General features: G+C 43.6%; 1 protein-coding gene across 1 annotated transcript; it reads right to left on the bottom strand.

Moving 5' to 3' along the window:
* Positions 1-254: 254 nt before the first annotated feature.
* Positions 255-8,953, bottom strand: LOC118845972 (gastric inhibitory polypeptide). Its single transcript, XM_036754075.1, has 6 exons — positions 8,919-8,953; positions 8,010-8,113; positions 6,758-6,904; positions 5,503-5,592; positions 1,290-1,378; positions 255-383 (listed from the first exon to the last, which is right to left on the bottom strand). Exons 2-5 carry the CDS (start codon positions 8,093-8,095, stop codon positions 1,291-1,293), a joined length of 411 nt encoding a protein of 136 aa, XP_036609970.1. The 5' UTR covers positions 8,096-8,113; positions 8,919-8,953; the 3' UTR covers positions 255-383; position 1,290.
* Between the last annotated feature and the right edge of the window lie 7,422 nt (positions 8,954-16,375).

Here is a 16,375-nt window from a genome sequence, read left to right on the forward strand (position 1 = left end):
CAAAGGACTGTATTTATGTACTCAACTTAAGATTATATCTTGAATTTTGCAAATTTGAATTTGTTTTACAATAGTTCTTTAGTTGTTTTGCCTTTATTACATTGAGATCTTTCTCAGAATAAGGACCTTATTCCCTTAAATCCTATGAGTTTCTCTCAAACCCTTCTCTTCTTTCACTCTTGCCCACTGCGTGGGGCTCAATAAATACTGGAATCATTTGTTTTTTAGCCTAGTGCAAAACCACTCAAGATTCGTTTCATCTTCAATCTTTATTGGTCTCTTTTTGGAACATGTGAAGAAGAATAAAGACAGAATTATCAGATGGAAGTTTTTCTGCCAATAGAATCAAGCCTGGAAGTGTGTTTAGGCTGAATCATTCAAACCTGGAAGAAAGCAGGAGAAGTGTCACCAGTGACTATTGCATCAAGGCAAATGCACCCTATGTCTCCTTCCCTTGCTCACATCACACCCTCTCCCACTTTCAAGCTGTCCTTCCCACACCCAAGGTCATCCTTCCCTCACCTCTCAGTTGAGTCCTTCTCTTATCTGTTGAGCCCACCTAGTGCTGTTCTTTCTATTCCCTCCCAATTCTCTAATGTTGTCCAGCTAAAGAGTTTGAACTTGTCTCAGTGGCTGCATCTCCATATTTGCATCCTCCCTCCTCCATCAGATGGAGTGTAGGGATTGTATGTCATTTCTCTAGAACACTCTCATAGATTCAGGGATTTACAGTTGAAAGGAACCACAGAAAACACAGACCAGAAGCACTTGGTCTCCAGGAGATGCTGAGACATGGATAGAGAAAGTGTGTACCTTTTGGATTTTATTGGGGCAGAGGGTGAGGCATTGTTGAGATAGGACAAACAAGTGGCCATGACATAACCCAATGCTAAAAGAACAAAATCCTCAATGGAGGACTTATGGAAGAATATTATAAGGCATGGGTTAGTGGAAGGAGTACAAAATCCTAGCAAAGAAGGCTCTTTCCAAGTGTTGCCATATATGGATAATAATCCCCTGCTGAATTTGCCTTACTGATGCAGTTTGGGAGGAGGAAAAGAGGAAGGGAAGAGGAAGTAGGATGCAGATCCCTTCATCATTGATTTACAGAGGGATGGGATCTATGTAGTCATTAAGTCCAAACCCCTTATTTTATAGATGAGGAAACTGAGGCACAGAACGGGTGAGCATTTGAATTCAGGTCTCCCTGATGCCAAGTCCAATGCTCTACTCACTACTCCATGTTGCTTCTAGTTAAGGGAGACCCTAGAAAACAATTCCTTTCCCACCTTAGGACAAAATCAACCATGCCAGTGCCAATTCCTTCATTCTCTTATTCTTAGGATCCTCAGATGGGAAGGAGTCTTTAAACAGAGAGCTGCAAAGGAAATAACCCAGAGATCAGGGTAAGTATTCCTTCCTTCCTTCCTTCTTTCCCTCTTTCCCTCCCTCCCTGCCTCCCTCCCTTCCTTCCTTCCTTCCTTCCCTCCTTCCTTCAGCAGGGCTTTATTTACTGAACACCTGCTATTTCTGTGAGAGACAAAAGGGAAGGCAGGGACTGTTTCACTTTGACTTGGTGTCCCAATGCTCAGCCAGGTTCTGAATAAACACTTATACAGTGATTGATTGACATCTGTCCTTAAGAAGTTTACAGAGAGATAAAAAGAAGTACTACATGTGTGATCTTAATCAAATCATCTTTGAGCCTCAGTCCTTTACCTGGTTATAAACTTCTGTTATCATTCTATCTTTATGCTTTACAACTCCTGGCTTTGTTCATTCTTTACGACCTCATTATGACCCTTATTTCCTTTACCTCTCAGGTTTTTTTTAACATATTAATTTTTGATTGAATTTTGAGATGTTGGGGTGGAAAATAAGGTGAATGTGTACATTTAGCATGGCCTTGGGCAGGAAGGACAGACACAGGTGACTAACAGGTGAAGAAGCCCTTGGCTCCTCCTCCACCCCTCCAGGCTGACTCACGAATTGTTCCACGCTCATGAAATACTTTTAGCAGTATGTTGGCAGCCTTGCAGCACCTTCAGTTTCTCCTCTCAGGATAAGCAACAATTCACCATTTTCTTTCAGTTCCTTTCACATACAACTGGGGGTATGTTGGCCAGTTGGAGTAAGCTTTTAGTCTTTGCTGCACTTCTTTATCCTCCAGTATGTCAATGTCTCAAAATCAACATCCCTCAGTTCTTTCCCAGATCCCCTCCAGTGACTACTTTATCCTTCCTTACCTGTCTCCCACCCACTTGTGAACCAACTCTATACTAATCTCCACCTTTGAAACCCTTGTACCTTTGTCCTATTCCTGCACATGATCATGCCTTGCCTTGGATTACTCCCACCAACTGCCTCCTTGCTTACTGGGGCTACTGCAAATGTATCTTAGCTGAACCCTCACCGCTACAAGGCAAACATTCTGTTGCTCCCTAATTGATTCACCACCCCACTCTCCACAGCAGCTATTCATAATCTTCTGGTCTCTCCCCAATCCTTTTATGGCACACCCTCCCCACTCTCCCAGCTGAGGACTTTACTCAATTCTTCACTATAAGAATTCAAGCCATTTACAAAGAGCTCTCCCTTCTTCTATCCTTCCCTTTTTACGACACTCAATTCCTTTATTTCTCTCCTTCTTCTGGTCTCAGATGATGATGATGAGGCTTTTCTCTTGCTAAGGCAAACCCCTCCACTTGTGCCTGTGATTTCAGCCTCCTCCTGACTTCTCCAGCATTTTACTCCTATTATCATCTCCATTCTGTCTTATCTTCAGTCTTTTATAATTAGGGCCTCTCCTCTCATTCTCTTCTCAGCCCCCTATACAATCTGGCTTCTGAGGTCATCATTCAACTAAAACTGTCCTCTCCAATGTTACCAATAATCTCTTAATTGCCAGAAATAATGGGCTTTACTCACTCTTCATACTTCTTGAGCTTTCTTGCAGCATTTGGCCCTATTGCCTATCCTTGCTTCCTGGCTACTGTCTCCTCTTTGAGTTTTTGTGACACTTCTTTCTCCTTATTCTCCTAGCCATCTGATTGCTTCTTCTCAGTCTTCTTCTCACTTATCATCTGTGTATCTGTGAGTGTTCCCCAAGGCTGTGTCCTGGGCCCCCTTCTCTTTTTGCTTTGGGTTATCTCATTTGGTAATCTTATCAGTGCCCAGTATCAATTCTGTGCACGTGATTGCCACGTATGTACATTCAGCCCTAATCTGTCTGCTGGTCTAGAGTCAGGAATCTCCAAATGCCTCTCCATCACTGTCTCTGTCTCTGTCTCTCTGTCTCTCTCTCTCTCTCTCTCTTTTTGGGGAGGAGCAATCAGGTTTAAGTGACTTGCCCAACGTTACACAGCTAGTAAGTGGTCTGAGACCAAATTAGAACTCCAGTCCTCCTTTATCCACTGTGCCACCTAGCTGCTCCACCAGTTGCCTCTTAAACACATCAATCTGGATGTCTCATCTGCAACTCAAACTCCACGTGTCCTAGACAGAACTCATTATTGGCCTTCCCACCCCCACCCCAAGCCCTCTCCCTTATAAACTATTCTATTGCTGTCAAGGAGACCACCATCTTTATAGCTACACAAACTTACAACTTCAGTTTCATCCTAACTCTTCACTCTTACCTCACATATCTAATCTAAAGCTAAGTCTTGTCATTTCTACCTTTATAGCATCACTTGAGTATATATGTGTATATATATGTGTGTGTGTGTGTGTGTGTATACATGTATATATATATATATATATATATATATATACATGTATCCCCCTTTCCATTCATGGAACCATAATCCTAGCTCAGGCTATCATTACCTCTTGCCTGGCATTAGTTTTCCTCAAATCTCCCCTCCTCAAGTCTCTCCTCTTTCCTATCTACCCTCCATTAAGCTGCCAAAGTCATCTACCTTAAAAAAATGTGAATGGGGCAGCTAGGTGGTACAGTAAGTAGAGCACCGGCCCTGGAGTGAGGAGGACCTGAGTTCAAATCTGACCTCAGACACTTGACACTAGCTGTGTGACCTTGGGCAAATCACTTAACCCCAACTGCCCAGCCTTCCCCCCCCTCCAAAAAAACTCCCAAAACCAAAAAAGTGTGAATATGACCATCTGTGTCTCCCTGCTACCTCTAGAATAAAATATAAAGTTCTATTCCACATTTAAAGCTTTTCATAATCTGACCCCTTCTTGTATCTCTCAAAAGAGAGAATCTAGTCTTACAACCTTATTTCCTTCCACACATTCTAAGATCCAGCTACACTAACTGGCAATTCCTCCATGTGGCAGTTACTCCCTCCCTTCTCTTTGTGCCTTTATACTGATTGGTGTCTACTCCTCATGCCTGGAATGCTCTGCCCCCTCACCTCTGCCTCTTAGTTTCCCTGGCTTCCTTAGGACTCAGCTCAAATCTCACTTTCTGCAGGAAACTTTTTCCAGGGTTACCCAGCACCTCCTGCCCTTGCCCCCAAGCTACGAATATCTTCCCCCTGCCTTTTTTTTAACCTTATACCTATCTTGTAGGTACCTAGTCTCCACCATTAGATGTAGGATCTTTGAAGGCAGGGATTTGTCCTCTTTTTGTTTTCTGCCTTTCTTTGTATTCCTAGCACTTAGCTCAGTACCTGGTAAGTAGTAAATGCTTATTGACTGTGTCCTGATTCCCTTATCAGACTGGAAACTCCCTGAAGACAGATTGCTTCTCCTCAACAGGCTAAAAGTTCCTTATAGGCTAGGGCTGTGTCCTGTCCTTCCTCTGTGTCTCTTTCCAGTGCCCAGCAGCAAGTTATACCAAAGGAAAGGCAGACAAAATATGCTTGTTGCCTGACTGACAGAATGTAAAATAAGCAGTTGGGTTAAATGATCTCTGAGATCCCTGCTAGATCTAAATCTATAATCCTATGAATTCTAAAGTTCTTCTGAATTCTAAATCAGATGATGCTATAAGACTTCTTAGATGAGTTTCTCCATTCTTGGAAGCTCTGACACAAAACTCCTTCCAAGCCATCATTACTCCATTATAGAATCATAGACCCCTAGAGACCACTTAGGCCAACAATCTCATTTTACAGATTAGTAAACTGAGATTTCAAGAAGTGGTAGATTATTCAAGGTCCTTAAGGTAATAAGTGGCAGAGCCAAGATTCAAACTTTGAACCTATGACTCCAACTCCATTGTGCTACATGGCCTGCTTGGCCTGGCTCTTTGAGGTTTCCTAAATGAGAGCCTCTTTGAGCTCCCAGTAAGTTGAATGTCCATTTCAAGAACGAGTCAGTCAACATTTATTATTAGCAAATGTTCCAGGAATTATGCTAGGTGCTATAGTTGTAAAAGGAGGCAAAAACTGTCCCTGATCTCAAGGAGCAGCTTCGGCCCAGGGATTAGGGGGTAGTGAAGGTAGAAATTTGATCATAATGACTCTCTGTGTTTCCAATCACACCCAGGAATCTCCCATCTTTTATTCTTTCTTTTCTACATGAGATTGACCTCACCTCCAGTTTTCTGTATTATTTAGGTCCCAGTTGGCTTGGTTCATTAGTCCCGTACTGTCAGCTTTTCTCTCAGTGATGTTATGTCTCCAACTGGCAAGACAAAGATCAGAGACTGGATGAAACTGAGTTTGCAGTTTAGAAAGGAGGTGATGACTTTAGTCCAGTAGCTTTCAAGGCCTTTCAATCCCTAATATCTCTGTCTCACTCACTCACAGACTTATACCCCGCTTCACCCAACCAATTCCTTAATTCATTTTTCAATGGTTATTACTACACAAATGTTCAGGGCCCCCAAAGAGGGCACCCTCAATTACATCAAGACTAGTCTTGAGGGGCAGCTAGGTGGCACAGTGAGTAGAGCACCAGTCCTGGAGTCAGGAGAACCTGATTTCAAATCTGGCCTCAGACACTTGACACACTTACTAGCTGTGTGACCTTGGGCAAGTCACTTAACCCCAATTGCCCTGCCTTCCCCCCTAAAAAAAATAACCAGTCTTGAAGAGTGATAAAGACCAATCTTGAAGAGTGATAAGGAATAATAGAACATAATAAGGAATAATAGGAATCATAAGGATAAGTGAGAATAGATGTTGATTTATCCTCTTCCCAAAGTATGCTGCCATTACAGAATTTCACAGTGCTGCACCTCATATTGCCTCAGCATCCTTCTCCTTCCTGACATGTGTCTGAAAAGTCCTGAGGGTCCAATATATTCTCCCTTTAAAAATGCTGATGTAGATTCAGTATTGAAAAATCAACCTGGTACAACCCTGAAACTGGACTATTTCACTTAATCAGAGCTATAACTAGAGGGAAGTGGATAGGGTTCTTCTCCACTGACTCCACAGGACCACTGACAACACTCTGAACTCTAAGGGCAAGACCAGTCCAACCTGACACAAGGGGCTGAAAAGGGTGGAGATAACAGGGTTGGGAGCTGAAAGGTGAGGGAGAGAGATAACTCCAGGAGGAAATGAGGATGCTAGGAGAGAGGGACTGGGCTGACAAGATGTTGGAAGGAAAGGGAAAGTACTGGGGTTAGAGGGAAAGAGAGAATTTAGAACTCAAATTAAAAAAAAATTAATGTTAAAATTTTTAAAAAGAAAAAAGAAATTACCAAACACTTAAAAAAAAAAGAAAGAAAGAGAGAAGAGGAACCAGGAGATGGTAGGGAAAAAGGATAGACTGAGGGAAAAACTGAGATGGAAGAGCAAGGGTTTAGAGGACCCTGGGAAAGAGATGAGAAATAACTTACTTGTTCTTCTTCCCCTTCTGGGACAGCAGCCAGTTAACAAAGTCCTGTTGCATGATCTTATCCATGGTGATGCTGTAGTCACTGATGAAGGTACCCTCAGCATAGCGCTGTCCTCGAGCCCAAGGGCCACCGACTTTGGGGTGAGGCCTAGAAAGGGAGAAGAGGAAGGAAGAAAAGGCCACTCAGTGGGGGAGAGAGGTAAGGAAGGATGCAAAATAGAATAGAGAGAGGATCAGGAAGAGAAGAAGAGGGAACAGATCAGGGGAAGGAATAGAAGAAGAGAAGATGAGAGAAGAAGAAAGGACAGGGGAAGGTATGGAAGGAAGGAAAGGGAGGTCAATAACAATCAGGAGAAAAAATATTTACAACAACTCAGGAAGATCCATTAAAAACAAACCGAGCTCATTTTTTACTGGATATGTGTTTTCATGGCCCAAACACCCTGCAAGAGGTATAATGATATTGATAGAGCTTCATTCTCAACCCAGGGACTTCTCTCAATATATGGCTTTGATTCCAGTGGGAGCTGAGAGATAGGCAGGAAGAATTAGAAGTAAGTGGGGCCTGTCATATAGGCTCCCCTCTTCCCCTCATGTTGAATCACTCCTCTGGTTCCCTCGTGTTTCAACTGGGGGCTATAAGGAGTTGCTATATAATCTCAGAAAGAAGAATGTCCCTCAGCAAGGAGCCAGAGTATAAATCCAACTCCACTGGAGGTACCCCAATTGAGTAAGTCAGGGATTTTCCTGATCACCTCTGCTACACTTCTATTACCTCTCTTGCCCTACTCAGGTCCTTGATGCACAGTCATAATGACACAGTCCATATAGACTTTCCACCCCCCCCCCCAAAAAAAAAGTCCTATAGTTTATCTCCTTGCCTCTAGGAAGGCAACTCACCTCCTTAACCCATCCAAGAAACAGAAAATAGATGTTAGCTAAAGTTCTCCAAGAAGGGATATTCCAGTTTTGCTCAGTCAGGTGAGACTACCAGACAGTTCCTCCAAATGTCAATTCTCAATCTCCCTACCTGCAGCCTAAACCCCACACACCCCTGACTTCATCCTCTGAGGAAGCAGAATAGTTCAATTAACATCCTTCAGAGACCTTTGCTAGGCACTTCCTTGGGCTTCTCTTGTCTGTGGTCACTAAGTCCTCACTCCCTAAGCCAGATAGGGGTCTCTGAGGAAGCCCAAGATGGAGCCATCCCTCCAGTCCTTCTCTCTACCATGTCAAGCAAGAGACACTTTTACCTGAAGTGAGCCTCCTCCATAGCACTGTTCACCACAACCAAGAACAGAGGCAACAGCATCAGAGAGAAAGCCTTGACTCTCACCATCTTCTCAGTCCTGTTTTCCTGAGACAAGAGAGAAGGACTCTGAGTTATCTGAGTTGAGCTGAGAGCTGAGCTGAGAATGGGGTCAGAGCAGTAGCTATGGTCTTATGGGTAGGATGGACAGCAGAGCATGGGCTAAGCCTGGAGTTTGGGGGGATTTTCTGTCTGGATCTGTGATTTCATAGTTGTAGGTAGATGTAAGTGTATATAGGTGAAGAAACCACCAATGCAAATCAGCAACTGTTCAGTTGATTTTAGTCTTAGATATTTGTCTGGATCACTGAGAGTTTAAGTGACTTGCTCAGGGTCTCACAACCTATGTCAGAGGCCAGAGGTCAAAAGACCCAGAGACCCCAGGTCAGGATTACCCTCTGCTCCAAAGACTGCCATTTTTAGTGCTGAGAGAGAGACAGTCTTCTCTCCTATCTAGAAGTAGAGGTAGAGATGGTTTTAAGATTCTAGACATCCTCCAGTTACTAGGTTCTATCTTATTCTATCTTATCCATTTCCTAGCCTTCGGCACTCACCTTCTCTTTTGTCTTGCCATAGGCAGCAAGGTGGCACAGTGGATAGGGCACCAGGCTTAGAGTCAGGAAGACCTCAAACCTAGCCTCAAACACTTACTAGCTGTGTGACCCTGGGCAAGTCACTTAACCCTGTTTGCTCAGTTTCCTCATCTATAAATTGAACTGGAGATGGAAATGACAAACCACTCCAGTATCTTTGCCAAAATAACAAACTAACAAACAAACCCAAATGGAATCACCAAGACTTGGACACCACCTAAACAACTGAACAACAAGAAGAAAAGAAGTATTTCTCTTACCAGCAGTTTTTTTCAAGTCTGCTTCTGGGAAATCTGTTGGTGGCTACAGAACTCCAATCCCTTTATATTCCCTAAATATAAAGGAACCGATTAGATTAAAAGCTTTTTATCTCAAGAAGTCCAGCCCAGTGTTTACCCGCCCTCCAAGCCATTTACCACTTGGTAAACCTTCCTTTTCCACCTGAATTATACTAATTGGTCATTAACATTTGAGTTAATCTTGGACTGGCCTGCCCTCTACCTTTCCCAGACTAAAGTGGCTCATTTGAAAATGCTTTATGAAAGCATAAGGTGAGAGGTTGTGAAAACCTTAAGTGGGGAGGTGAAGGAGAAAAGCCTCCTTCTATGCTGTGGAGTACAATTGGGGAGGAGGGAAGGGATGAAATTGTTCTTACTTTGTTGAGAGGAGAAGGTTACAGCAACAAACTTAGCCCCCAGACTGATTACCCTCCCTCCAGTCTCTGTCCACTCCAATGTGTCCTTCACACAGCTGCTGAAATAACCTTCCTAATGCACAGGTCTGACTGTGGTACTCTCTTGCTCAAAAACATTCAATGGTTCCCTATTTCCTGTAGGATAAAATACAAACTCCCTTTTTTCCCCCTGGTGTTTAAGTTCCTCCACAATCTGGCTTTAATTTGTCTTTTCAATTTTATTTCACATCTACGGCCATTTATGCACCTTATAGTTTAACCAGTCTGGGCTACTAGCTGTTCCCCAACCTAGTCCCATCATTTCCTGGCTGGCCTATCCATTTGTGCATGCATTTCCTGCAACACACTCTCTCCTCATCCCGTCTTAAAATATTTTCCTATTTTCAAGTCGTTCCAGTTTTATTTCCTATCAACCCCCTTTACAAACTCTTTTAGTCAAGCTGGCTTTTCTCTGCACGGGACATTCTATCTCCCACCCCATGCCTTTGAACAAATGATTCCTCCATATCTGGGATGCCCTCCTTCTTCCCCTCCCCTCACAGAATTCCTAACTTCCTAAAAGCATGGTTCAGGTGCTACTTCCTTGGACAAGAGGCCCTTCACCTTTGTTAACACTCTTCCTCTTGAAATTACTTTGTGCATATTTTGCATTTAACAACTAGGCAGCTAGGTGGTGCTAGGAAGATAGAGTGCCTGGTCCTGAGTCAGGAAGACCTGAGTTCATATCCAACTTCAAGGAACTAGCTGTGTGACCCTGGGCAAATGACTTATCCTCTGCCTCAGTTTCCTCATCTGTAAATAGAGATCATAATAGCACTACCTCCCAGGGTTGTCGTGAGGGTCAAAAGAGATAATATTTGATCATATTTGTAAATGAGTGCAATACCTGGCACATAGTAAGCACCATATAAATGTTAGCTATTATTATTATCATAATTTTTATTATTATTTGTCTATATTATATTCATAAAAAAGATATAAGTCCCTTGAGAACAGGAATTATTATAATTTTTTGTATTTGTATTCCCAGTGCCTAACAGAGTGCTTTGCATGTAGTGGGTACTTAATAAATGCTGGTTAAATTGAAAGCACAGCTTAGGTCTTTCTTGATGGAGCCTTCTCTGATCTCCCTAGTTGCTAGTGTGCCCCTTCTGCTAATTACTTTCTGTCTACCTTGAGTGTATTTTGCACTTCATTTTTTTTTTTTTTTGCGGATATCGTTTCCCCTAATAGAATGGAAGCTCCTTGAGGTCAAGGGCTATTTTGTTTGTGCCTTTGTATGCCCAGCACCTAGTAAGGTACTTAGTACAGTAGTAGGCATTAAATAAATGCTTGTCGAATGGTTGAATGAATGCATCTGAAGATATCTGCCTCTATGAGATGTTATTATCTTCCTGAAGACTTGAATTGATCTTGGTGAGGAAAAAGGCCACCTCATGGTCAGAAACTGGAACAAAGGAGTAAAGAATGTAGAGGGGTTTTGAAGTATGAGATAGGGGAAGAGGATACATTTATGACAGAGAGCTTCCTCTTTCTAGGTGAAGTGGGAGAGGAGGTTCTTTTTTTTTAAGAGGGAGGGTGGAAATGAAGCTTCAGGAGAGACTAAAAGATTTGGAAAAGCCATTGTAGAGAGTGGAAGAAAAAAGTAATTCAGGGAAGAATGATAGGATTCCCTTAGGGGCAGTAGTAGTGAGGGCCTAGTTGGGATTAGGTAACATAGACTTATGGGGGACTCATTGATCAGGGTTCTATGATTTCCTCCGGTTTCATTCAGCAGATTCTATGTAGGGTCAGAGAAAGCCTATACTGAGAGTAACCGCCAATCAGGGTCTGGCAAGGCGTGAGCCACAGAGAACAAGATGAAAAGAGTTTCAGGGAGAGAGGACAATGTTGTTGTTGTTCGTCCTTAGTTTTCAAGAGGATCAATGACATCATGGGGTGGTATCTTGAGTAGTGTGTGAATTGGATTTAAGTGAGGCAGAAATACACAAAGTCATCAGCCTCACTCTCTCTCCCAGAATCATCCAAGTCTGATGGCAAGACAAAAATCAGGACAACTGGTGATAGCCCAGGATGACTAGTGGATGATCTTGGCATCTTCGATGTCTGACCAAAGAGGACAATGTAGAGTTGAAGTGATTGACTATAGGGTCAAAAGAACAAAGAAAGGAAAGTGGGACTGGTGTAGGGATAAATCATTAGGAAAGCAGGGAGGGGAGAGTGACTAGAAGTTATATGTAGGATACAGAATGAGTTATACAAGATAGGTGCTCACACAGAGGTCAGAAGAAGTGATACAAGGACACTCTCGAGGTCTCTCTGAAGAATTTTGGAATTGATTGTATGACTTGTGAGATGCTAGCAAAGGACTGTCCGGTATGGCATGCCCACGAAAAAGGAAGCAAAAGCAGAAGTATAATATCTCTAAAGAAACATGAGGACGTGCAAATTTAGAGACATCTCCACTCCAAATGTTCATATGGACTATTTATGCCTGACATGTGGTAGAGCCTTCCAAACTTGCATTGATTTGATCAGCCACAGTTGGAGACAGTGTACCTTAACCCTGATATAGTGATGTCATTTTGATCTTCTTCAAGAATGAAGGACAACAACCCAACTAACAAACCAGAAGGGATGAGACAGAGGGAAATATAGATGTTGTGATCAGAGAGACAAATTTCAGAGTTCCAGATCATAGAGGTAAGTGATGGTGGGTGATGGTGAGATTAAAGGTACGAGTGTCAAGATATGTGGTTAAGGCAGAATGAAGTTATAGGTCATGAGTTGGACAGTCTAGCTGAGAAACATAGAGAGTAGAGAGTTTACAACTTAAGACCCTTGGTGTGGAAGCCAATTTATCCAAGCAGCCCTCCCCCCAAGAGACCTCTCAAACCAAAGACAGAAGTGATGGAGAGGCAGTGGCAGAGACCTGAGCTCTTGCAGATGTAATGTCGTATCTCCAGAAGAGAAAACTAAGTAGTCTGAGAAATGGTGATAGCAGGAGGCAGTGGTGTAGGCAGAATAGAATACTCCTGGATCAAGATTCCTGGAGAGAGGAGGAGCTCCTGGACATCACTGAATCCCTGGACCCAAACCTCCAGGAAAGAAGAGGAAGAATTCTAAAACTAATGAGGAGATGGAGCTCCTGAAGAGAGTAGCAACAGATAGAGCCACAATATAGAGAATCAAGTCTAAACCTTGTTTCCCACTACCAATGAATGAACTGGGCTGGTCTAAGGAAGAGGGCTATCTCTCTAGCAAACTCAGTGCTTTTCCTTTCAGGAAAGCCTTAAACCATAGGGAAGTACTATAAGTACAGAGGTCCCCAAAAGAGATGAAGAGGAGGAAGGCTCACCAGAAGGAGTTAAATCAACTTCTTATTTACTAGAAGTACTTTCTCCTTTTCAGGGGATTTTCAACCACAGGAGAACATTATAAGTATGGAGTTGCCTGAAGGAGGTAGGGTACACTAGATGAGGAAGAAGCATTGTTTTGTCTGTTTTGGGGCTTGGGTAGGAGACTTTGTGTTTTACATTTTCTGTCTGATGAATAGCCTATCTTTATTTCCTGTACACATTGTTAGCTTGAATACTTGCATGGGAGCTAACAGCCTTTGAAAAAATATTTTTCCGTAATGTACTAGGTTCAAACTATATTGTGATGTTTCCAGGGAAGGCTCTTGGTTTGAGCAATTTTAAGAGATGCCACAAGATTGTACTCAGTCTGTATAAATACAGAACTAGGGTCTTAGGTCACAAATTTTGAATGCATACATGAATGAATGACACTCTGCCCGTTGGTCTGTGTTTGAAAACAGTGTTCCACCTTAGTGGTAAATGGAAACATTTCACAACTAAGGGAAAGAAGTTGGGCAAAGACCTGGGAATGTGGTAAGGTAGGAGTGGGGTGTCTCATTGTGGCAGTAGAATGAGGTAGAGGGGTGCTTTACCGTGAGAGTGGGGTAAGTGAAATTGGAGCTAATCGATTATATACATACTTTTCTGCCATGGACAAGATGGAAGGGGAAATGGGACGCACATATTTGAGGTATGGGGTAAAGGAGGTATGGGCATTTTTATTTGTGATCATTCCCAAGAATCACCCCTTTTCTATGAGAGAGGATGAATGAGTCCTTGTTTCGCCACCAGACTGAGAGCCGGCTCAAGGTACACTGGTTTTTCCTTTCTTCCGGATTTCTCCTGGACATTCTAAGTGCCCAGTGCAAAGCCCTCTTTGCATGGGGATTTACGCTACAGAAGGTAAAGATGCCAGGCTTATTGAAAGACCCAGCAGAGTCCTCCTCAGCTTCCTCCCCCCACACCCCCCTCCATGAATTGCGGGACAACTAGTTAAGCTCAGTGTACCATAGTGCTTCCTCTATTAACTACCTGTTAAGCAGCTCCTGAGATAATCTCTCCAACCAAGGAAAAGTGCCTGCATTAATTTAAATGTATGTGTGGGATGGGAGTCAGCAGAGGGAATCTGACTTCTGCTTCCTAGAAACCCCTGGTTTCCTAGAGTCCAGACAACCTTTCCCTCCTTGGCAAGCTCTCTTACCAAGCTCCCACAATCAGCCTGTAGAGATCAAATGCTGTTTCAGAGATAACCCTAAATGGGGGCACTGTGGTGCTGGGCACTATTAGTTAATAAAGCCAATGGACTCAGAAGGGATTAAGAGTCAAGGCAGAGAGGTCCTGTACCCCAGGCCTTCTGACCCAGAAAATGAATGATTCCATTAAGTGCAGCCTGTATCCCCAAAACACATAGAACCCTGCTCCCTAAAGGCTTAACCAAATGGCAAGGAGGGAAAAGATTTGAGGAGCCATTTAGCACCGACTTCTTGTCTGACACTAAACACCAGGCTGTCAGGGATGAGGACACTTTAAAAATAAACCCTGATCCTCATCTCTACCCCCACCACCTTAAGGTGGTAGGTAGGCCTGGCCTCTTCCTAGGTGACCTCCCAGCAGCCTCAGGATCCAGTTTCCCTTTGATCTCAAGGCCTCCCAGCCTTGCTTCCTCCAGACAAGGAAAGAATGTAGCCCAGGCTGGGGGGAGGGGCCAGGCAGAAGAGGGGGATGGGGTGTAGAGCTAACCCGGAGGGCTCTTGTTCAGGTCTTGGCAGGCCTTTAGCTCACTTGGAGCAGCAAAGGGAAGGTCCCACCTCTGCTCTGGATCCTGGATCTTGGGCACCTGGAATGGATTGTCTTCTCAGGCCCCTCGAGGCTAATGCCAGGCAGCAAAGTGGAGTGGACGTGGGCAGAATCACCCCTATAGGCCTACCAGCAACTGGAGGAGCCCCAGAGTCTCTGTGAAAGTAGTAAACCGTATCCAATTTGCAGCTGAGTCAGCCTGTCTGTCAACACCCTGGATGGAAGGTGGCTCATGGAGGCAAACGTCTTTCCTGGGTTCTTGGGAATAGCAAGGGTATGAAGGAGACAATGCCCCTGCCCTGCTGGGAATTTCTGGTCCAAAGGAAAAGCCACGACACAGAGACAGACAAGGCCGGACTCTCTTGGGGGGCAGGGGGTAGATTGGGAGGGGAAGGAGGGTTTTGTTGGGGAAGTCACAGGAGGCTTCCTGGAGGAGGGGAGTGTGAAGCAGGATTTGGAAATTGGGGGAGAGAAGACAAGGTTGGTAAGAGGAGAAAGGGAAGGTTATTCAAGGTTGGAGGAATGACTTCTTTAAAGGCCCAGCATGAATAAAGTATCTAGTTGGAACCCAGGCATTCTGGTTCCCAGTCCTTCTTTGAATTCTGGGACCAGAAACTAGTGAATGGGAATACACATGCCTGATGGACCACACAGATATCTTACTCACTCTTGACAATTACCTATTTTCTGCTTTCTCTTCCCAATGAGACCTAGGCAATCTCATTTGATCCCAGTCATTCCTTCCTGGAAAAGCAGAGTGAAGAGCTATACTAAGTGGGTTAAAGGGCAGGTTCCTTGCTCAGGGCTTAGAGTGTGAATCCTGGCTTTAGGAAGGATCTCGTCAACTTCTCCTCCTCCTCCTAACTGTCCCTGCAAAAAACCAAAAAACTGATAGTGTCCCATATGAAGGTGTCCTTAAAAAAAAAGATTTTTCAAGATATGAGCTTCTCCAACCTCTCCTGTCTCATCTCTCCCCCACAACCTTCCCCCCAGCTTCTAGTCATCCAGATTCCCAAACTTGAAGTCATCTTCAGTGCTTCCCTCTCCCTAATCCCTCCCTCCCATATCTAAGCAGTTGTCAAGTTTGGTTGGGTCTACCTCCAAGTCATCACAGGCATCCACCCCCTTCTCTTTTTTATACCTCAAGCACCGTAGTGCCTAGACTATTATAATGGCCTCCTATTTGACCTAGATAAATATCCTCTCTCTCCAATTTAATCAACCAACCAACCAATCAAGCAGCAAGTATTATTAAGTGTCAGATGTGTGTGTCTGGAGCTGTATGAGGAGCCGAGACTGTAAAGACAAAAATGAAATAATTTCTGCCTTCAAGGAGCTTACATCCCATCAGGGAATCTTCCTGTGTATGGCTCCCAAATTATTACTTCCAAAACACAGGTCCGACCGAATCACTACCTTGCTCAAAAAGCTGTTTTGTTGTTGTTCAGTCGTTTCTATCCTAGACAAATCTTCATGACTCCTTTTGGGGTTTTCCTTGGCAAAGATGCTGGAGTGGTTTGCCATTTCCTTCTCCAACTCACTTGACAGATGAGAAAACTGAGACAGGGACGAGTGTGTTGCCCAGGATCACACATTTAATAAGTGTCCGAAGTCAGATTTGAACTCAGTAAGAGGTGTTTTTCTCATTCCACCCCTGATACTTTGATCACTGCACCACCTAGCTGCCTGTCCAGGAGCTACAGTGCCTCCCCATTACCTCAAGGATAAAAAAAAAAAAACAACAAAAAACCAAAACCAAATTCCTTTGCTATTTAAAGCCCTTCACAATTTGACCCCGACCTAGCATTTCAGGTTTGTCGTTCTTCAGTCCATACACTCTATTGCAGTCCAACTGACCTTCTTTCTG

The sequence above is a fragment of the Trichosurus vulpecula genome, chromosome 4 (assembly GCF_011100635.1).
Source record: "Trichosurus vulpecula isolate mTriVul1 chromosome 4, mTriVul1.pri, whole genome shotgun sequence".
In the NCBI taxonomy this organism is placed as follows: Eukaryota; Metazoa; Chordata; class Mammalia; order Diprotodontia; family Phalangeridae; genus Trichosurus; species Trichosurus vulpecula.

What these genes read in the sequence shown, in the direction of transcription:
- LOC118845972 (XM_036754075.1), bottom strand. Translation starts at nt 8,095, where the DNA reads ATGGTGAGAGTCAAGGCTTTCTCTCTGATGCTGTTGCCTCTGTTCTTG. An exon ending in ATGGAGGAGGCTCACTTCAG is followed by an intron (nt 6,905 to 8,009) that starts GTAAAAGTGTCT and finishes CTCCCTTTCTAG; the next exon opens with GCCTCACCCCAAAGTCGGTG. An exon ending in AATAATACAGAAAACTGGAG is followed by an intron (nt 1,379 to 5,502) that starts GTGAGGTCAATC and finishes TTTCCTTTGCAG; the next exon opens with CTCTCTGTTTAAAGACTCCT.